At 35.2% G+C, this 23,587-nt stretch overlaps 1 protein-coding gene across 1 annotated transcript; it reads left to right on the plus strand.

Annotated features, from left to right (window-relative positions):
• Nucleotides 1-1,714: 1,714 nt before the first annotated feature.
• On the plus strand, nt 1,715-22,283 carry LOC121735636 (cytochrome P450 4c21-like). The gene is made up of 12 exons (XM_042126531.1): nt 1,715-1,719; nt 7,847-7,850; nt 18,575-18,731; nt 18,815-18,904; nt 19,145-19,255; nt 19,907-20,092; nt 20,502-20,698; nt 20,773-20,833; nt 20,922-21,123; nt 21,266-21,417; nt 21,625-21,789; nt 22,123-22,283. The coding sequence occupies exons 3-12, from the start codon at nt 18,575-18,577 to the stop codon at nt 22,281-22,283; spliced, it is 1,482 nt and encodes a 493-aa protein (XP_041982465.1). The 5' UTR covers nt 1,715-1,719; nt 7,847-7,850.
• Nucleotides 22,284-23,587: the final 1,304 nt, after the last annotated feature.

Raw genomic sequence — 23,587 nt, forward strand, 5'->3', positions numbered from 1 at the left:
TATTAAATAACGTAAAAAAGAAATAACAATCGAAAAAAATCGGAACTCAAGTGTATGATCATACCACCTCTTATAGAAAGATGTTGGGCAAGCGTTAACGCGATGTAAGAGACGCACGGCGCCATCTAGTGTGAATTTTTGGAACTAACTTAATTTGAACAAATTTTTGTATTTTCACCCCCTTTCAACCCATTTTTCCAGTAAAAAAGTAGCCTATGTCCTTTCTCAGGATTTAGACTATCTGTATACAAATTTTCATTACAATCGGTTCGGTAGTTTTGGCGTGAAAGCGAGACAGACAGACAGACAGACAGAGATACTTTCGCATTTATAATATTAGTATAGATTTATTAGCGGGGAAGCCCACTAGTGGACCTTTTTATGACAAAATGTATGAGAGTCTTAAAATATTTAAATTGCGTCTAAAATTTTGTAAAAATAATCAAGAGCAGGTCAGAATGGACAAACTGGCTGCTCAACACTCTTCCAAGAGTTTTGATAAGTTCTGGAGAGGTACTAAGCAACTAAATAGTGAAGTTAGGTTAGGTTAGGATCCAATTAAGATTGCGAATTTACTTCGAGAGGTTTTTCAGGTGAAATCCCTGTTGCCGCTGGCTCTCGACACTGAGCGTCAAGTTCAGTCGGGCCCAGCGATTGGTTTCTCGGGTAAGGATGTGTCCAAGGTAGGGTTGCTGAGGATTCCTCTTCCGCTTCCTCATAATGAGGAAGTTCCGCAATATTTTGGGTTCCTCAACCGTTACCGCATCCTCATAAATAAAAAAAAAAAATCCTCTTCCGCTATCGCTTCCTCAAAATGGAACTTATGAGGAATTTCACTGCGCATGCGCGTCGCGTATCAACGCACACGCCAGAGCCAGAGAATTGTATCATTCACTCATCTTTTTTTTGTGTGCGTTGTTGTGTATGTTTAGCCTGGGAAAATTAAGGAATTCAGACCGAATAATTCGTGTAGTTTTTGAAGTTGGTACAGTTGTTCCTAAAGGTGTCCAGATGAATATATACTAAAAGTCTCCGAGGGCGGGACAAGAGCCGGCGGTGGGGGAGGGGGGGAAGGCTCTTCCTGAAAATAATAAAAAATAAATAAAATTAGATAGACTCTATTTTGAAGGAGGAATCAGGGGACTACGTTACGCCGATTTACTGTATCTGTCTCTAGGTACAGTTAATCAAGGTAACGTATTCCCGTGATTCCTCCTTCAAAGTTGATCCTATCTAAATTTATTCTTTTTAAATATCTTCAGGAAGAATGAATCTATACCACTACGTTTTTAAAAGCTTTTATTTAACTTGCTCTGTATGTATGTAAGTATGTATGTTACGGTGGAATTTTGGAACTCAATTTTGAAGTAGATATATTTAACCGATTGAGCTGAAATTTTGCATACGCGTTTAGTTTGGATGACCATGCACGATTTGGTATGTGACATCACTCTAAATCCAATATGGCCGACCATCCAAGATGGCGAAATAATTATTGTTCTATGCAGTCCTGCAATATGGATTAAATGGAAGGGCTTTTTGAGAGTAACTCAAAAACGAATGTAATGTCATTCTACATCTAATATGGCGGCTCATCCAAGATAAGGGAATAGTTATTTTAAATAAATAAATAAAAATAAATAAATAAACGTTTATTCAGTAATCTGGACATTACACAAAGTTCTGTACATTTAAATTTAAAAACACCACACAATACAAGTAGCTTGATAGTAATCAGAAACACAAAAAAAAAAAAAACAACAACAACAATGCAAGAGAAAAAAAATAAATAAATAATAATAACCATAAAACAAAACATAATAATGCATTAAGCAAGGCGCCAGATACGAATTGGTTGGTGGTGTAATGCCCAAACTATTGAAGTGGAATCCACTCAGGTTCATGACTGTGGGCTCCACAGTCCCTGATATTCTGTGGACCCATTTTGTCGGCGTTGGACAGACTACGTCTTGACTCTTGAGGCACACAATAAATAATTATAATATTATGTGTAGTAAATGTATGGGTTGTGTGTAAGATAGTTAATAAATATTATAAACATAAATAAAATAGATAACATTGACTGTAAATAATAATATAAGCATTATAATATATACATAAAAATATAATTTGTGTGTGTAATTAAAGTAGAACAAAAATATATATATATATATACATATATACATACATATATATATATATATATATATATATATATATATATACAGGGTGTAACAAAAACAAGTGATAATACTTTAGGGTGTGTACGTGTTCCTTGTAGAGAGTTCACTGTGAAAGTAGCAGCGCTGAAAGACCAAAAAAATTTTTCACCTTTGTATGGGGAAACTCGTGACGCTCGGGCCCTTGCCCATACAAAAGTGGAAAAAAGAATTCGTCTTTCAGAGTTGCTACTTTCACAGTTAACTCTCTACAAGGAACACGTACACACCCTAAAGTATTATCACTTGTTTTTGTTACACCCTGTATATATATATACGATAGCGAAAAGTTGCAGGTGGTATGATTACGAACAATTCCTCAGAGCACTCCCCGTGATACAACCGATAGAGGATGCAGAGTGAAGCAACATCTCGGCGTAATTCCAGGGGGTCCAAGCTGTTTGAAACACTATGGCAGTCAACAATTCGAGCAGCCCTTCGTTGGATACGATCCAGAGGGAGCAGTTGGTATTTAGGCGCACCTGCCCAGAGATGAGAACAATATTCCATATGAGGCCGAACCTGCGCCTTGTAGAGTTGTAGGCGTTGGTCCGGACTGAAGTACCTACTTTATTTAAATAGTCTAAAAAGAAGAAAATAAATTTCTCCTTAAAAATCCTCCTCCTCAATATATTGTACAATTTGCATGATAATAAAAGCTTGTCGCGAGACTTATTAATCTATCAGTAAGTACTTGATAAATTTATAAAAAAATACATAATATTAATTACTCAGTTAAATTGGTACTACATAATATGTAGTTTATTTACAAATCGCGCGACAAGCTTTTATTATCATGCAAATTGTACAATATATTGAGGAGGAGGATTTTTAAGGAGAAATTTATTTTCTTCTTTTTAGACTATTTAAATAAAAGCTTTTTTTCAAAAAGTTTTTTGTTTATAATTATTTTATCGTAAACATCTTTCAAATTTATTTTATCGTACAGTAAAAATGTTTGGACGTAATTTATAGTTTTAATGTAGATAATTAATGTAGAAGTCACTAAAGAGATATTTTAAATAATTTTCGAGTCACAAGCGAAAACCTTGAAAAAGAGATCTTTCCCCCCCTCCCCTTACCCCACCTTGCTCTTGCCCCACCCTCGGGGACTTTTAGTATATTCATCTGGACACCTTTAGGAAAAACTGTACCAACTTTCAAAACTACACGAATTATTCGGTCTGATCGTCGATTTCTTAGACTAGTTACTGAGCTCCTCCTTAATTGCTGGACCGATTTTGATGATTCTTTATTGTGTGTGTTTTGAGAATGGTTTAGATTCATAGTTTGGTCCACTGGAAAATGCCCTTTTAATTAATTTTTGTGTAATGTACCTATGTACCTAGTTATGTACAGACAGGACAAAGACTTTTGGGTTGGGTCCGCTAGTATTTATAATTTCCTATCATCCTCTTCCTCTTCCGCTTTCTCATCCGCATCCTCTTCCTCAAAAAATATCCTCTTCCTCATCCGCATCCTCTAAATTTGCGCGTGAAAATTCCTCTTCCTCCTCCTCTTCCTCAAAATCACTTCCTCAACAACCCTAGTCCAAGGTGATAAATGGCATGAAGAGGGGAAAATCGCCTGGTCACGACGGACTCAGTGCGGCACGCAGGCTTTCATCTGCATAGAGTATTAGGAATGTTCTATACGTTTTGTATCCGGCACTCCTATTTGCCAGCAGACCTCATGAGAACTATTGTGGTCCCTATCGTAAAGAATGTTCGGAATACACCATAAGTTTTGAAATTTTTTAAATTAATATTTACAATATTTCGCGGTCCGAAATTCGACCTTTCGTGGTCCGCACACGGACCGCGGTCCGCCTGTTGCCTGCCGCTGACTTAGACTATAAAACTTTTTAAGTCGAGTAAAATAAAAAATAAACACTACATTTTTAACTGATGGTTGTTAAATACCTAATAGAAAACTAATTACCTATTAAAATCTGTATAATCATTTTGTAAAAATCAAAATTGTCTGAAACGAGATGGTTGCCAATAACAGGCATAAATCATAATATTCATCCTAGTCCTACAGCACACATACATACTACATAGTAATTTCAATGTCCATTACTATTACTGAATTCTGATGAATATAATTTGCACATTAACATATACTTTCCGTTCTTAAAACAACGCTGAAACCCCCAAACTTGTATCTATAAGGAATCAGTTCCGTCAGCACCTTCTCAACCATGGTATACCTTGATACAAAATCTTACTTTTCGCTTGCGCACGGGGTGGCAACGTCGCGCGCGGCAAATTACCGGTTAATTTTCAATACCAAAACCGAAATTAAAGAAAAACCGGTATTCTGCGTTTACCGGTAAAGTGCAACCTTTAACCGAAATTAATTTCGGTTTGGGGTCAATAACCGAAACCGGTTTTGTTCTGCAACCGGTTTCCGAGCCCTGCTTAATGGTGAGTGGTTGACCAAAAAAAGGTATCTGAAGGGATTGGAAACGGTTTTTTAATCAATGATCTTTTAGCTTTGTTTTGGTCTAATCAGCATATTTTAGGTGCCGTAGTTTTTTTTATGAATTGTTTTGTGAACTGAGGCAGTTCTACAACTTGTTTCTACACGAAACTTCAAACGCTATTTACTCGAAATCAACCCGAAGGGATTGGAAACGATTTATTTTTTATTTTTTTAATAAATGGTCTTTTAGCTTTGTTTTGGTCTAATCAGCATATTTTTAGGTGCCGTAGTTTTTTTTATGAATTGTTTTGTGAACCGAGGCAGTTCTACAACTTGTTTTAACACGAAACTTGAAACGCGATTTACTCGAAATCAAATTATTTACATTGAGGTCCCTTTTTGGTCAACCACTCACAATTATGTTCGTTATTTAATCCTTCGATTCTATCTTCTTTATTCTATTGTGTCTCGCTCATTGGTGAGCGTATGGGGCTTGATGGGTTAATAATAATAGTAAAATAAAATAAATAATTGAGGGGGGCTCTCATATAAAAACACTATTTTTTAGCTTCTAACCGTAAATAGATTAAGATTTTTAGAGTATTCCAAGAACTCAGCTATTTACATACCACATTAATTATTATAGTTAGATTAGGAAGCTCCTAAAAATTTTGCAAAATAGTTACCCCAGTTAACTCATATTTTGTAGTTATTTTATAATTAAAATTTTGTATTTTGCAATATCCTATGATGTTATTTCAATGAAAACAATTATGTTCTTAGAAGTTACTTCATTATCCTGATTATTAATTAGTATGCTTTACAACATTAAATGCCAGATGATTCAGACAGCTCGGTGGTTACAACAAAATGGTTTCCCTTTGACACTGTGTGTAAGCAACATTTTATAACAATCATATTTTTTTAATGTTTTAACAGACAATACTTGGCCATCGTGCCAAAAATGGCCACGTGTAAGGGACGTTTGTTCTAAAATTACACGGGAATTTTAGAACAAACGTCCCTCTCAATAAGGGACATCATCTCTTAAACTATTATGTTTATCTAAGATTACTTGAGTTATCGCTGTAAATGGTGCAATTTGAAACAAAACTGTCTAGAAATTATTTTAATAGGCCGTTAAATGAAAGAGTTATGCCAGTTAGAAAATAAGAAAAACCTTTTTTTGCTCTCCTGTAAAGTCGGGGTTTGTCCCTTACGACATTTGAAATTTCCGCCGTCGATTTGCTTTCCGGGATAGGGCTCTTCACATGTCTCTGTTTTCGGCCTGATGCATTGCCTCCTGGGACGTGCAGTCAGTTTGCAGTGCAGTCAAAATTTGTTCTAGGGTTCCCTGACTATAGATCCTTTTTTATGTAGTGGTATCACGAGAGATTCTGTCCAATCGTCTGGCCTCTGTTCTGTTCTCCATACTTTAAGACATATTAGCCGTGTTCGTTTCATTTTTTCGCAGTTTGGCAGCTGACTGTCAACTTCATAATGGAGTGTCATGTTCTAACAATTTCTGTCAGATTTTAGAACATGACACTCACAATGACACTAATTTTTAACTTTGCGCATGCGCAATGTGCATTGAAAAACGAAACGAACGCGACTATTGAATGCATGTTCATCACTGATCTCCATTATACATGTATAATGGAGGTCAGTGATGTTCATACATTTCAATTGTCTCGCTCTAATTTCATAACTAATATCGCCATCTCACTCATACGTATGAAAATCTGAAAAGCGTGGCCAACTAGATGTGTGACGTCATCCGCGACCAACTCGATTTTAAGGAAATTCTAGAAGGAAACAAAAGAACGCGTGGAACACGAATGGAACACGCATCAAGACGCTTCATAATACGACAATTATAATTCGACATCAATATGCGAACTAGACGACACATATTTTTTCACTAATTGTAAAATCGAAGAATAAACGTTTTATTGCTGTAATCTGTAGCATTTTTCATTCGAGAAAACACTTAACAATGCATTACTCTGATTCCAGATTTACCCAAGCTTTGTGCCTGTATATTTGTATAGGTCTTGGCAGTAGTTCCTCCATCTTGTCATCACTTGGTTCTTGTCTGAAATCAGGTTACCCTTCTCATCTTCTATGTTCCAAGAAGTTCCCGTGTGAGAATTTTTACCTTTTGAAACATGTCTCGTGGGTGTAGGGTATCAGAGTGTGTTTGGATATCTCTACATATTATGGAATTGATATATGTATTCTTGTAATGTCTACAGTATCGCTGTTGTTCCACCTTTGAACGAATTCCTCTAGTCTTGAGTGCCTTTCTTTGTGCGATTGCCTCCCAAGTGGTCTTGCTCATCCACTCAGCTCTAGAGTGCTTTACTTTCAGACCATTTGTGATTGTTTTAGCTGTCTCTTCTAATGCGACCTTAAGCTGATTCCAAGATGTATTGACTGAGTCAAACGGAAAGAACACTTCGCTGTCCAAGCGTGTTTGAAATGAGTCCTCAAAAACTTTCGATTATTGTGTGAAAATAAACTTTTTTGATGGTGGAGGCTTTGAAACTACTTTGAGGCGAACTCTGTATCGAGCTATTAATAACTGATGGTCGCTGCCGCAATCTGCACCCGGAAAAGTCTTAGAAAGAGTTATGCACGACTTCCATCTGCTGCTGATAAATATAAAGTTAATCTGATTTTTATGACCTGTCGGCGACCGCCATGTCCATAAGCGCCGTGGATGTTGTTTATAAGCCGTGTTACTTGTTAGTTACGAATAGTCCGTTTTCAATGCAAAACTCTAACAACATCTCTCCGCGACTGTTGCGGGTGCCCAAGCCGTACTCGCCGATAAAATTCTTTAGGTGTTGATCGTTATCAGTGTGTCCTATCTTGGCATTAAAGTCTGTACATTCCTTTCTTGGTAACGATTTGCAAGTTAATTCCAGCTCGTGGTAAAATTCCTCCATCTCTTCTTTGGTGGCTGCAGATGTTGGCGTAGTAATTAATATCTTATATATTAAATTCTCGTGTCACAATGTTAGGCCGCGTACTCCTCCGAAACGGCTTTACAGATTTTTAACCGACTTCCAAAAAGGAGGAGGTTATATTATGTTCGTCTGTTTATATATTTTTTTTGTATGTTCAACCATAACTTCGCCGTTTCTGTATCGATATTCATGATTCTTTTGTTGTTGTACAGCGTTGAATCCGAGGTTGGTACCATGGTCACAAAAGTAGTGATCTGATGATGGGATCCATGAGGAATCGAGGGGACTCCTTGAAATTTGTATGGAAACATAATATAGTGATTTTGATTTTTTCTGAAGCATTCAAGGTAAATGCTGCAAAAAAGTAAGACTTTGCACCAGGTTATACCCTGGATCCGAAGGTACCGAGCAGAACTTTTAAATCATTTTAGATACAGGTTCGAGGATTTCGGCGTTGTTTAAACAACTGAAAACATAAGCCAATACATCAATTTGATTGTTCATAATTATTACAAGGTTAATTATTTAATGGGTTATGACACTATGACCCAATTATTGGTACTTTTCGTGATATTTTGCATCGAAGCAGATGTTTTTGATGATTATTTCGTGGACTGATTTTCAAAATTCTCGTGTTGTCGTATAGGACATAATCTTAATTTTGTATTACAATCACGAAACTGGTGAGCTGATGATGGGATCTGTGGGCAATCGAGGGAAATCCTTGAAATTTATCAAAACACTCATAGTGTTAAATATGTTGTTTCTAGTAACTTAAACATATATTACGAATAAGAAAAAATTCATACGAAGGTGTCTCTTGGTCCAAGGGCACTGAACAGAACTCCTGAACCTTTGAAGATAAAAGTTTGAAAATTGCAGCATTGCTTAGACAACTCCAAGCATTTGCCATAATTTCGCTTACAGTAATATAATATGGATAGTTAATATTCGTAGTGGTTATCTACGCAAAAAGCCTTGTCTTGTAGATAACTAAAAAGAGTAAAATTATTATTTTTTAACAAAAAATTTAACCCAGCTTCAAACGAATGAAAATTGAGTACAGAATTCCTTGAGATTTAGTCGAATTTTGAATAAGGCACTAATGAAGAATAATAATTATTTCATACTTTTTAGGTTATTTTAAGAATATTGTTTTTTCCTTGGAAGAAGGGTTCAATTTTTTGTTATAACCAAATTTTATATGCATATTGTGTGGGTCTGAGAATCGGCTACTGAGTACTTATTATATTGATAAGTGCATTTGTTGAATAAATAATAGTAAATTATTACAAATCGAGACTGACGGCGACCATTGTTTGTGGGACGGGATAGCGATGGACTTTGTAATGGTAACATACTTATTTAGTCACTTCAATAAAATAATAGGGGTGAAATACTTGATTTATATTATGGCAAAGCAACGTTTGCCGGGATAGCTGGTATAGTATACAATATATCGGTATTTAAATTAATACAGCTGTCAAAATATTAAACGTTTTGATGCATATTTTGCATTTTCGACCAAATAGGTTACCAAATTCGGTGAATTTGGTAACCTATTTGGTCACCGAAATGAAAAAAAAAAACCACCGAAATGCAAAAAAAAATCACGGATATGGTGACTCCGTGACTCCGTATTTCGGAGACCTTCGGTGACAATATTTTTTTATATCGGTGAATTTTTTTTCACATCTGTGATTTTAAGGTTGTTTAATACAGGTGAATAATAATCTGCGAAATTATAAAAATTGTTAATGAATAAAAAAGAACTATGCTGCTGCTGCCTAATGTTTGTATTTTTTAAGCTACAAAAAATTTATATATGTGTGGAGGGATCGCGGGCTGTTGTAATTAATTATCGTTGATCGTAACTTCTGATCAGTGATTTATTTCAGACTAATCACGCCAAATAAAAAAAAAAACGATTAAATGCTTAACAACATGGACTATAATAATGGCCCAATAATTATTATATTTATTAGTAACTAGCTGTTACCCGCGACTTCGTCCGCGTCAATAAAATGTAAAATACATAGGTAAAAATAAAAAAGTAAAAATATGTCCTCCTCCTTTTTGGAAGTCGGTTAAAAAGTAGCCTAAGTTACTCCTTATTACATCAGCTATCTGCCAATAAAACTACCGTCTAAATCGGTCCAGCCATTACGGAGATTACCCGGAACAAACAGACAGACATACAGACAGACAAAAATTCTAAAAATTGTTATTTTGGTGTAAGTACCGTCTAAATATTCATATGCATGTAGTAAAAAACGGTTATTTTAATATTACAAACAGACACTCCAATTTTATTTATATGTATAGAGTACCTATAGATTATCATTTAGCTTTAGGCATGTTGATGAGTGATGACTAGATGACGCCCGCCACTCCGTTATGCCATAATTTGTTTATTGCAATTCGCACGGAACCATACATTTTTTTGGCATAAACAGTATCCCGGAGTCCGGACTCAAACTATATCTATCCCAATTTCAGCAACATTAGTGATCATGAAGGGGTAACAGACAGACAAATAGACACATTTAAAATGTTATACTTATTATGAATGTAATTTTAAAATGGTTGTTTTCGACATTTATCAATTCATTCATAACATTTGTATCAATGGTATATTTTAATAAAAATTACTAATTTTAAATAACGAACCTAAACCCTTTATGAATCAGTACGGTTTTTTCACGATTTAAGGGTTGGTTGCTAAAGGGGTTGAAAAATTAATTAAATAATCATAAATCACGAATAAAAACATTAAAACATATTTTATTTTATCAAATTAAACACAATTAGTTTAACCGGAATGGTTAAATCTGCATTTTTAGGGTTCAATACTAAAAACAAAATAACATTTATATTTAAGGGGGCTCCCATACAAGAAACGTGTTTTTTTTGGCTTGCTCTATATCAATAATGGCAACAGGTAGGTACTTGATTTTTTCTCAAAGTCTTTAGTTAAATGTGTACTTTAATATTTAATAATAATATTAATATAAAATAAAAAATTTAGGGGGGCTCCCATACAAAAAACACAATTTTGGCCTGATTTTGCTCCAAGATGGTACGGAAACCTTCGTGCGCGAGTCCAACTCGCACTTGACCGATTTAATTCTATTTATAACAAAAGCGGTGGAATTCACCCCTTAAATACAAAAAGCGCAATACGAGCGTATGTCACTTTTAAAGTAGATGGTTTAACGTACTTAATCCTAATCAATGGAGGTTCAACAAAATCGTAGGTTGCACCTGATTTTTGCCTTCATTTACTGTACTAAAAACCAAATGGAACATAAGAACTCGTATAGTACATGTTACATATTATTATAATACGATATTTGTAGTATGACGTATGACGTTGTTACGATAAAATTGTCGTATCGTACGGTGTTATTTTCTTCCTCGTCTAGGGCGATTATATTAATGCTATCTATTTAATAGACTGAATAAGGTTAGATTCTCATTCATGTAACTTCCTCGTAGTTACTCTGTATTATAATCTTTTGTATCTTTGGCATCCACGTAAGTAATATTTTGCTATTCAAAGGTTTTTATTTCAAAATCCCTAAAAATAATAGCTCCCAGCTTCGGTGACGGTGGCCGGTTTCATTGAAACCAGGCTGCCAGCTACACAGGAGTAATTTTATAGTGCCCAAGTGTGTGCGCAGTACATAAGAGCACTCTCTATTCCTTTACTCCCATAACCCAGTGGGACGGACGACCGACATATGGGCATATAAAAAGGCGCAGGACCGACTTTTTATATGCCCATCTGTCGCATGGATCATCTTACTTGTTAGAAAATCAGGTGATCAGCCTGCATTGTTCTAAGTTCTAACCAAACTTGGAAATCGCCCATGACTATTAACAATGTCGGATGTGAAAAACGACAACTTTACAGGAGAGCGATTCAAAGTCTAAATTGTGCATAACTTTTTACTTATTTCAAGTAGGATCATGAAATTTCAGGTTAATACTATAAAAGTTATTTACGTTTGATATGTTATTATGAGTATCTCGTATTTTATGCCTAAATATGAGAAAAGTCACTTCTGACCTTTTTAACGGGGTACGAGTAATGCTGATTTGTCGGAAGTGCCAGAACATTATTGTTGCTTGTAGAAAATCGACGATTGCTTGTCGGAAGTGGCATTTACGTCATTGTTAAGTGATAACTGTTAATTTAAAAATATGTCTCATGTAGAAATTACCAACAAAAACGACAACAATTTAAAGAAAAAAAATAGTTTTATTGACTTCTGTCAAATAAAACGTAAAAACAATGTACGTATGAATCACTCACTATGAAAATACAAAACATTTCTTATGATTTAAATAATTCGGAAAATCAAATTTTCATCCGAAATGAAAACTTACTTAAAAAATTGAAATTAAAAATTATTACCGACACTATTTTGTTGACTTTTTGATAGCATAACATAAATTAACTAAACAAAATAAAAAATCAAAAAATATATTAATTATAAAAGAGAAAAAGTTTGTTTTAAATTATAAAGAGAAAAAGTTTTGTTTGTATTGAATGGGCTCAATAACTACTGAAGTAATTTTAAAAATTCTTTTACTTTTGGAAAGCTACATCATTTGCAAAGAACACAGGCTATGTATTATTCTGAAAAATATTAGGGATCCTACCGAAAATAGCAAAAATATAACCCAAAGTGGTAAAAATTTGCGAAAAATTTCATTATTTCGCTTCCGCTACGAAAAATACTGATGATACATCAAAATAATGCTATACATATTTATAGTACTCATCATTATCTACAAAAAAGCCCAGGGCAGCTTATGTCTATCTTTTATGGTTAACGAATAATAAGCATTACTTTCATTAAAAAAAATACTTCAAATCATCTCCTTCTAGCGTGACTTTTTTTGCATATTCGTTATTAATCCTTACCTACATAAATATCAAAATATTAATTGGAATTATGTGAAAAATAGAATTGTCCTTTAAATCATGAGCCAAATATTTTAGAAGTAAGGACAGTTTGATTAAAACTCAAAATATGGCGCCCGCGCCGACGCGGTAACGGCGGCGGCTACCACGAATGTGTAATGGAAAATATTATATATTTTGCAAGTCGAACGACCGGCTATCGATCTCATCTAGATCTTCCAAATATGCTGGAGAGATGATAGTGCCTAAATGTGTGGGCAATACAGAAAGTACTGACGAAGGACTGACTGTTTTGCAGGCCCATGAAACGAAGTTCGCGGAGTCAAGTAGTTCTTAAAAATTTCTACATTTTAGGTCACTTACGTACCAACACAGCCTTTGTTTACATGAAAAATTGAGATTAGTATTTATTCGATTAATTATTCAAAAGCAGTCTTCTTCATCCGAGATTTTTTCTAATCCATTGTGGTATTTTAAATAGCATTTTAGATATTATTTTTGGGAATTATGTCACTTTTACATAATTTGAGTAAATCTTTATGTTTGTTGCCTACCTGCTTAATAGCAAAATGCCAAGAAAGTCTGGCTTTATTGCGGCTACTAGTCACCAAATCGCAAAACCATGAAAAATACGATTAATAATATATTTTTTTTAATGAAATAAGGGAGCAAACGAGCAAACGGGTCACCTGATGGAAAGCAACTTCCGTCGCCCATGGACACTCGCAGCATCAGAAGAGCTGCAAGTGCGTTGCCTGCCTTTTAAGAGGGAATAGGGTAATAGGGGAGGGTAGGGAAGGGAAGGAAAGGGAATAGTTGAGGGTAGGGAAGGGAATAGGGTAGGGGTTAGTGGATGGGCCTCCGGTAAACTCACTCACTCGGCGAAACACAGCGCAAGCGCTGTTTCACGCCGGTTTTCTGTGAGAACGTGGTATTTATCCGGTCGAGCCGGCCCATCCATGCCGAAGCACGGCTCTCCCATGTATATAAATAAAAAATTATATTAATTCATTATGTATGACATGTGCCAACAAAAACCTAATTTTCGCACAAAAATTACCCATTTTAAAGCCTTCTGAAATTTCTTAAAAGTCGGTAAGCAACGACAGATATAGTACAAACTACAAGCGCCATTTAATCAATAAGAAAAGTAAATGAAATGATTATGATTTAGTACTACCGACATTTTACCAATTTATAAATCCACATAATAATGTCAGAAGTGGCACTACCGACAATTTAACCATTTATGAAACCGATTAAAAATGTCGTATGTGGTACTACCGACATTTTACACATTTGAAAAACCGGTTAAGAACATTGGATGTGGTACATCCTACAATTTTAAGTTACCTACGATAAATTAATGTTGATGAAGTTAAGAATTCATCTCATAATCAAATCTAAAGCAATAAAACATAAGCTATACTGTTAAAAATATTTAAAAAGATTATAAAGAATAGTAAATACCATTTTCCGCACTAGCGTTAGCTTTGGACATAATATTACCATCAGCATTTTTTGCCTTTTACTATATTTTTCTTAATTTCGTTGAGTACCAAGTTTTAATTGGCCGTGCTGATCTTGTAGACATTGAAAATGGCGTCGAAAAGTAAAAAAATATAACTACGGTAGCAAAAAATCAAATGACAGCGCGAAGTCCATTCCCTCCGTTAACATAGTCGGATATGGCACATTGTGCGCTCTTACTCGCTTCCGCGTTCCGTTAATAACGTAGGTAGTGACTATCCGACATTGTTAGCCGGCGATCTTAGTAATATTTAATGTGGCTATTTCAGAAACTACGCATAATATAGATTTTTTCTTTTCAGCTCACGATAGCCTTGGTTATAAGGACATATTTTATGAAATAAAACAAAAATGACGATTTTGCACATCCGACATTGTTAATAGTCATGAGCGAAATAACATGTTTCCAACGCGGGAATCGAACCCACGACCTCCGAGTCAAGAGCCGCGCTCTATACCACTGATCACGGAGGCGTTGATACTCAATACTCATGTTATGAATGTAAGTTTGTTACACTTTTATGCGAAAACTACTCTAACCGTTATCCTGAAACTTTTTAGTTTTTACACATATTTTTTAAAAGTATTATAAGTATAAGAAAGAAAGGATTAAAAATTACACCTATAAACATCCTCCAAAATATGGGGGTGAAATAGGGAATATCAATTTTCCTTCCCAGGAGTAATTATTCATGCAACAGGATGAAGCTATTGCGCTAAATTCGTTAAAAATACAATCCTATTTCATTGCCGGGACTCTATACCAAATTTCAACAAAATTGGTTCAGCGGTTTGGACATGAATATTTTTTATGAAAGGGTAAAAACGGTACCCTATTACTGAGACTTCGATGTCCGTCTTTCTGTCCGTCTGTCTGTCTCCAGGCTGTAAGTTGTAACTCAATAACCGCTATAGCTAGACATCTGAAATTTTCACAGATTATATATTTCTGTTGCCTTTATAGGTAACACAAAATACTAAAAATAAAATTTTTATTTAAGGGGGCTCCCATACAACAAACGTATTTTTTTGACCTATTTGGCTCGTAATCAATAATTTTCACAATATGCTTAATTATTTTATCTGTGTTCTAATAATTTATAATAAAATTAAAATAAAATAAATTTTATTTTAATTTTATTATAAATTATTATAATTTCGGATCGGTCGTCTCATTGCCTCCTTTATCCTGAGATAAAGGAGGCAATGAGACGACGTGATCGCGCTTTTCGCAAATACAGGGCCGACCGATCCGACATTAAGTGGGAAAAGTTTAAGGAGGCGAGGAATAAGTGTAATCAGATGGTGCGCAACGCAAAACGCCGACACATCTCCAGTAAAATAATTAATTATTCTTCTTCAGGTGCTAACCTTTGGAAATTTCTTGGTACCATAGGCTTCGGGAAATCGTGTCATCTGGAGTTGCCATGCACGGTTAGTCTGGATGACATTAATACCCACTTCGCTACTTCTCCTATCATGGACACACTCACTAAATCTGAAACAATAGACTATTTAATCGGATTACCACGAGCAAATATAGATAATTTTCAGTTAACACCAGTTACTACAGGCGAGGTTAAAGCAGTCATTAAGTCCTTAAGTTCCAGAGCCGTGGGTTGTGATGACATTAGCCGCCAAATGATCACTCCCATCCTTGAATATCTTCTCCCTGCCATCACTCATATAATCAACTTCTCATTTGAGTCCTCCACATTTCCCAACTTATGGCGTAAGGCTTACGTCCGGCCTTTACCGAAAGTACAAAATCCTACTCAACCCTCTCATTTCAGACCAATTTCCATCCTCCCCTTCCTTTCAAAAGTGATCGAGGCGTGTGTTAACAAGCAGTTATCCCGGTTTGTGTTCAAACATAACTTTCTCTCTACACTACAGTCAGGATTCAGACCGGGACACAGTACCACTACAGCTCTTTTGAAAATTACAAATGATATAAGAACCGGTATGGAGGATTCTAAAATTACTGTCTTAGTGCTGATTGACTTTTCAAACGCCTTTAACAATGTTAATCACGACATTCTTCTAGCAATCCTCTCTCATATTATGATCTCGCCCGAAGCGCTAAAATGGTTTCGTTCTTATCTTCGGGGACGTCAGCAGCGTGTTCGAGTAGATCAGTCTTTTTCTGATTGGCGGACTCTCGAGGCTGGTGTCCCACAAGGCGGCGTCCTCCCACCCCTTTTATTTTCATTATTTATTAATTTCGTCTCCTTTGTAATTCGCAGTGCGCATCATCTGTACGCTGATGACTTGCAGGTTTACGGTCAGGAAACAGTAGAAAACCTACCAAATGCTATCGATAATATAAACCGAGATCTGAATGCTATCAACACATGGTCCACCAAGTTTGGGTTGTCTGTGAATGCCGCTAAGTGTCAAGCGATTTTGATAGGAAGCCCGAGACTACTGAGAAAAGTCGACACTAGAACTCTCCCATCTGTAATTTTCGACGGAAACGTTATTCCTTTCAGCCCCAGTGTTAAGAATCTCGGTTTGTATATTGATGCTAATCTCGATTGGCGTACTCAGGTGTCTCACGTTAGTAAAAGTGTCACTAATTGCCTGCGGTCTCTCTATCGCATGAAATATTTCTTGCCATCCAGTATAAAAATTTTACTAGTACAAACTCTTATACTCCCAGTACTGGATTATTGTGATACTTGCTACTTCGACCTTAATTCGGAGCTCCTCAACAAACTCGACCGGCTTCTCAATAATTCTATTAGATTTATTTTTGGCCTCCGTAAGTACGACCACATCTCCCCTTTCCGTGCCAAGTTGCAGTGGCTGCCGATACGTGAACGACGATCGCTACGGGCATTGTGTACCCTCTTTTCCCTGCTCCACTCTCCCTCTGCACCTGACTATCTGGCTGCTCATTTTAAATTTAGATGTAGCAATCACGACAAAAATCTCCGGTCCACAAATAACATGCTCCTTCTTTGTCCACCCCATAAAACATCACTCGTCCATTCCTCCTTTCATATCCAAGTTATCCTCCTCTGGAACGCACTGCCAGTGGAAGTGAGATTGGCTAAGTCAATAAAGGTATTCAAGCGCAGAGTTCGTGAATTATTTTTGATTAAGTCTCAGGCAGATTAAGAACAGAATAAATTAAGTTGCTTTTAATTAATATATTATTAGTATATATATATATATATATATATATATATTATATATATATATATATATATATATATATATATATATATATATATATATATATATATATATATATATATATATATATATATATATATATATATATATATATATATATATATATATATGTGTATATATATATATATATATATATATTATATAAAATATGATATTTATTGTGTATATAAAATATATATATATTATTATTTATTTATTAGTTTATTTGAACTATAGTATCCGTATAGTATGTAATAGTAATTATTATAGTATGTATTTATTAATGTTGATAAAATTATAGATGTACTTTGCATCTACCACATCTCGTCTCTATCGTCTTCACCCAAAGGTTGGCTGGAAGAAAATGCCTAAAGGCATTAAGCCCGCCTCTGTACCTTGATGTGTGCAAAAAGTATAATAAAAAAAAAAAAAAAAAAATAATAAATATTTTAGGGGGACTCCCATACAAAAACACACATTTTCGCCTATTTTTCCTCTATAACCGTACGGAGCCCTTCGTGCGCGAGTCCGACTCGCACTTGGCCGATTATTTGTATTTATTATATTTTATAATGTTAGTATCATAGACACTATTCTGTGGTATGCCACGTGTACGTGGGGTAATTATACGTGGGAGAGCCATGCTTTGGCACGAATGGGCCGACTCGACCGGAGAAGTACCACGTTCTCACAGAAAACCGGCGTGAAACAGCGCTTGCGCTGTGTTTCGCCGAGTGAGTGAGTTTACCGGAGGCCCAATCCCCTAACCTATTCCCCTCCCTACCTTCCCCTGTTCCCTTCCCTTCCCTCCCCTATTACCCCATTTCCCTCTTAAAAGGCCGGCAACGCACTTGCAGCTCTTCTGATGCTGCGAGTGTCCATGGGCGACGGATGTTGCTATCCATCAGGTGACCTGTTTGCTCGTTTGCCCCCTTATTTCATAAAAAAAAAAGAAAAAGAAAACCGGCGTGAAACAGCGCTTACGCTGTGTTTCGCCGAGTGAGTGAGTTTACCGGTGGCCCAATCCCCTACCCTATTCCCTTCCCTACCCTCCCCTATTCCCTTCCCTTCTTATCCCTACCCTCCCCTATTACCCTTATTCCCTCTTAAAAGGCCGGCAACGCACCTGCAGCTCTTCTGATGCTGCGAGTGTCCATGGGCGACGGAAGTTGCTTTCCATCAGGTGACCCGTTTGCTCGTTTGCCCCCTTATTTCATAAAAAAAAAATGGATGACTCTTCAAAATGCGAACAAATGAAGACACGTAAAATTTATTTATACACCATACTTTAAATATATCTATTATTTTAGATGGATCTTTGGATTGTAAGCTGTGGACTTATAGGTATTATTTACGTGGTTCTAACAATATTCAAATGGAGGAAAGGCAGATATTTAAGTCATCTGCCAAGCTGGCCGTATTTGCCCTTACTGGGTAATATGCATCTTTTGTTAGGCAGTAAGGAGCGTAAGTTAAAAACCCAGAAGTTATTATAATTAAATTATGAAAAAAAAATGACAAAATAAGGTGTATTTTTAATAAATTTTCAGACATCTTCCGACAACTCTTGCAAATTACTGATGCGATGGAAAAATCTGGGTTACCTTTCGTCTTTTGGGTTGGAAATTATCCGGCTTTAGGTAAATATTACCCTAATTTATGTCGACAACTTTATTACTTTACGCGTAAACTTAAAAAAAAACTACAATTATTTTTTTAAAGTGTCAACGCCGTAGAGTCTTTTTCTCATAAACTTATAATATACTGGCCTACATACTGTCGCTTTTTCTAAACGAAAAGACTCAAAAGCGGTCGTAGTCAAAAGGTATTATAAAAGTAAAATATGGTAAGCATACACTATTAACCATTTTATGTTACAGTCATATCAGATCCTGATGAGGCGAAATTGGCATCCAACGCTTGCATAGAGAAGCCACATCAGTACAGTTTTGCTCGGGAGTGGCTAGGAAACGGGCTGGTAACAGCTCCGGGTAAGAATGCTAGCTATGTTTGGATGCGCAAAAAATGGTAAAAATACAGGGTATAACAAAACTAAGTGATAATACTTTAGGGTGTGTATGGGTCCTCTATATTATAAAGTTTGCTGTGAAAGTAGCAGCGCTGAAAGAGTAACTTTTTTTTCATCTTTCTATGTAAAAATTAATGACGAGCGGGCGCTTGCCCATACAAATAACAAAAAAAATGTTGCTTTTTCAGCGTAGCTACTTTCACAGTGAGCTCTATATAAGGAACACATAGACACCCTAAAGTATTATCACTTAGTTTTGTTACAATTGTATAATTTATGTAAAACACAGACACGACGAAAAATGTTTAATTTCCGGTTTCTGAAGTTGTTTGTGTCGTACTTGATTGGTATTAGCCAAACTGCTTTGGCACTAGCCAATCAAAAGCAGGAGTGAATAGATAATGTCCTGACAAAATACTCCGATAACCAGGCATAGGTAAGTAAGTTGAGCATATTATTGAGTTAAATAAGCAAAAGAAAATTAAAATTCTGACAATTCCTTCGGAAACTACGATGTCACGGACATATTCACACAGACTGGTTAGAAATATACCGATGGGTCACAGGATCGAAAATATGCTACTTATATTTTATATTGTACCTTTCTTGGTAGGACACATTTGGAAGAAAAACATAAAGATGATGGCTGGAGCCTTCTCGAGCCAAGTTGTAAGCAATTACCAGGCAATCTTTAACGAGCAAGCCAAAAAGTTGGTTGAGATGATGAAGACCAAGATTGACAGGGGACCCTTTGATGCCAAGCAGATCATAGCACACGCTACCCTTGAAGCTATTTGTCGTAAGTCTATTACGTAATTTTAACAATCACTGATCACCGCGACCTTACAGAAGAACGTTAGAGCCAAGACGAGTAAGAGGTTTAACACTGGTGTCTCCCAATTACTTTGTCTTAAAACATTACGACAATTTTTCCGTGATATAGTAAAACTATTCTAGTATGTCCTCATTCGGAAACTAAAAAGTATCCCTATACCAATCAATACAGTAATTAAAATCGATCAAACAACGTAAGTATCAATTATTGGCAACAGAAAATAACTCTGCATCTCGATAGATCGACAATTCGAAGATGGATGACACTGAATGTTGGCTTGGATGACACTCGTTATGGAAGGTCTACGTTCAGTAGTAGGCCCCAATTGGTTGATTAAGATGATAAAAGCATAAAAAGTAATTGTTACTTACAGAGACGGCGTTAGGTATACCAGATATATCGAAGAGTATTGCAACGAAGGAATACTATGACGCGTTCACTAAAACCCTCGAGAAACTTATAGAACGAGGATTGAATATTTTCTTACACCCACAGTTTATATACAGAAGTACAAAAGCATACAAGGAATATATGAAGCATGTAATGGTTTTACGAAATGTATCTGGAAAAGTGAGTGAATTTCACTATGAAGAGTCTGCAAAATTATCTATCTTATCTGTATCAACCTAAAATATTTTTTTCAGGTGCTAAGAAAACTAGACTTAAATGAAAAAGATACAGAAGTTAGGAAGTCTAATGAAAATGGTTAGCTAAGTGAATTAGATGTTATATAATTATTATTATAAAAAGGTTACTATTCTCATAGAACATAATGTTAATAATTTGATTGCAGATTTATCTGGGCCTAGAGTTAAATCATTTTTAGATATTTTACATAACCTAAGTAAAAGTAATGCTAACATGACTGAAGAGGAAATCAAATCAGAAGTTAACACAATAATATTCGCTGGTCAAGAAACAGTAGCTACAACCTTGCATTTCATATTCATTATGATTGGTAGCAGAGAAGATGTCCAGAAGAAGCTGTATAAAGAGTAAGTGCAAATTTAAACGTAATTAAAGAAATGCTCATTAAAAAAATAATATTAATACAAATAGCAATGTTATATTATTTACAAATATATTCAAAATAAACGATATATTTTATTCATAACATGTATCAAATTTATTTAAAAGGATCAAAGAAATATTTGGTGATACAAAACGTGATGTTAATAGAGAAGATCTAGAGGAGATGGTATATTGCGAAGGAGTTATCAACGAGACCTTGCGACTGTATCCATCCGTACCTGTAGTGTTGAGAAAAGTGGATACAGACATACAACTAAGTGAGTGAATCTTACAAAGAAAATTTTACCTGTATACTTGAGGTTGGGACAAAAACGAGGGTAGTTATAATTTGAAATGTCTTTTTATGGTATTGTAGCTTTGTCAAAATATAGGCTATGTGTATTTCTTGTTTAATTTCGTTTATTTACTTCTTATCATCAATTTCTTACTTAACAAGCTTACTTACTTATCAATTTTTTGTTTAGGGGACTGTCTGCTACCTAAAGGTTCGTTCTTTGTTTTGAACATGTGGGCGTCCGGTCGATTGAAGCGGCTTTGGGGTCCAGATGTTCTAGATTTTCGACCTGAACGCTGGAGAGAGCCAACACCTCCCATACTCGCGTTTAGTATTGGGAAGAGAGCATGTATTGGTAAGTTCTTAGTTTTAGGCTACACAGTTAAACACTTTGCGACTCTTGGATTTAAGCTGCAATTACAGTTGAAAATATGCGGATCCATTTTTTGCTTAGTTGCTTGTACGTTAATGATAAGTAATAAACATTTTGTTTTAAAATTTATTGGTTTCCTTTTATTGTTTTCTTTAAATACTTAATAATGTTATGCACTTTATTAATAACAAAGCTAAAATTATTAAATAATGTTTATCCGAAAAAAGAAATAATTGTGCCGAACTTGATTGTCATAATTTTTTGAATAGCATACAAGAATTATGCCACTCGAGTACCTAAACGATTTTGTTCCAGGAAAACGATACGCTATGCAAATATTAAAAACAATTCTGGCGTACTGCATTCAGGATTTGATTTTCAAGTCGGACCCAGAAGAATTGAAATTGAAAATAGATGTCACATTGCGAACGCACGCAGGAGATCTAATACAAGTTGGACTAAGAAATTCCAAATGAATAAATAAAGATAATCAGGATAAGTTCGGATAATTCAAGTTAACGCTAAATTAAATTACAGGTACGGTACTACAGATTGCGGTTGCAGTGCAGTATGGCTTATATGCCCGTAGCTTAGCACCAGGTAAAAAGAACACTGACTAATTCAGTAAAAAGTTGAATTATCCGGACTTACCCTATGTCCGAACTTACCATGATTAGCAATATTTTACATAAAGTGTTTTACTTTAATTTGCCAACATTGTATCGAAAAATTACAGTAAGTTTCAATTTTATATTTAGGTTACCTAACCCTAATCAAACCAGTAATTTAGTGAATAGGAAAAACTGCAGGTTATTGACAGAACTATTGAATCCACATACGTCGACAGTGCATTTGAAAAGCAATTAATCTGTTTTTATGTCTAATGTTTAGCTTGCAATAACAAAAAAATAATAATAGGTTTTGAGAATTTCGTATAGTTTCTTTGTCGAATAGAATATATGTAATTAGTACTCGTAGTTGAAACACATAATATCTTCTTAAATCTCCTTTTACATTTCTTTATCATCTTTACAACAAAATCTACTTTTACTGTGTGAAATTTATGTGCCTATGTGTGAGTACTAATTACATTAATGAAAATGAGTATTATTAGTTGGAACATGGTGTTTATTTTAATTATAGTGTTTGTAAGTTTTATTTTATACTATTTCCAGTATCAATATTGATTAGTTCTTTATTTCCATCAATGATTTTGCGATGACATATCGCTTTTCTGGTTGTTTTCTTATGAGAAGTGTTTTTTTTTATAAAATGGACGCTGTTAAGCATTCGTGTACAAACCCACACAAAAATTACGTATTGAGCTAGGAATGCAGTTATGTTCTGTAAATGTTTTAGAACAAGACTGCATTCAAAATTTAACAACAAAAAAAAATGTGGGTTAGGACACTAATGCTTAACAGCGACCAAATAAGCTATATTATTATAATACAAGTGTTATTTCAATTAGGTCTATTTGTAGACAATTTTATAATGTCGCTGTTTAAAGAAATTCGCAGTGATAGATGTGACTTGTCATACTTATTCTCAAACATAGCAGTGCTGTTAAGATACGTGACGTTAAGCATTTTTAAAGATTCCAAACGTAAGTAACTGTGTTATCGTTTAAATACAAAATATATTATAGTCTAAATTAAATAAGGAATTTGTCATCTCTAACCACCCTTTTGCTGTTGTAGTGTTTGGTGTGAAAAATGTGCTTGTCCTTAATATTAACAGCCTTGATTAAATACAGAGTGTTTTTTTTTCAACCAATGCA

The sequence above is a fragment of the Aricia agestis genome, chromosome 17 (genome assembly GCF_905147365.1).
Source record: "Aricia agestis chromosome 17, ilAriAges1.1, whole genome shotgun sequence".
NCBI classification, from domain to species: domain Eukaryota; kingdom Metazoa; phylum Arthropoda; class Insecta; order Lepidoptera; family Lycaenidae; genus Aricia; species Aricia agestis.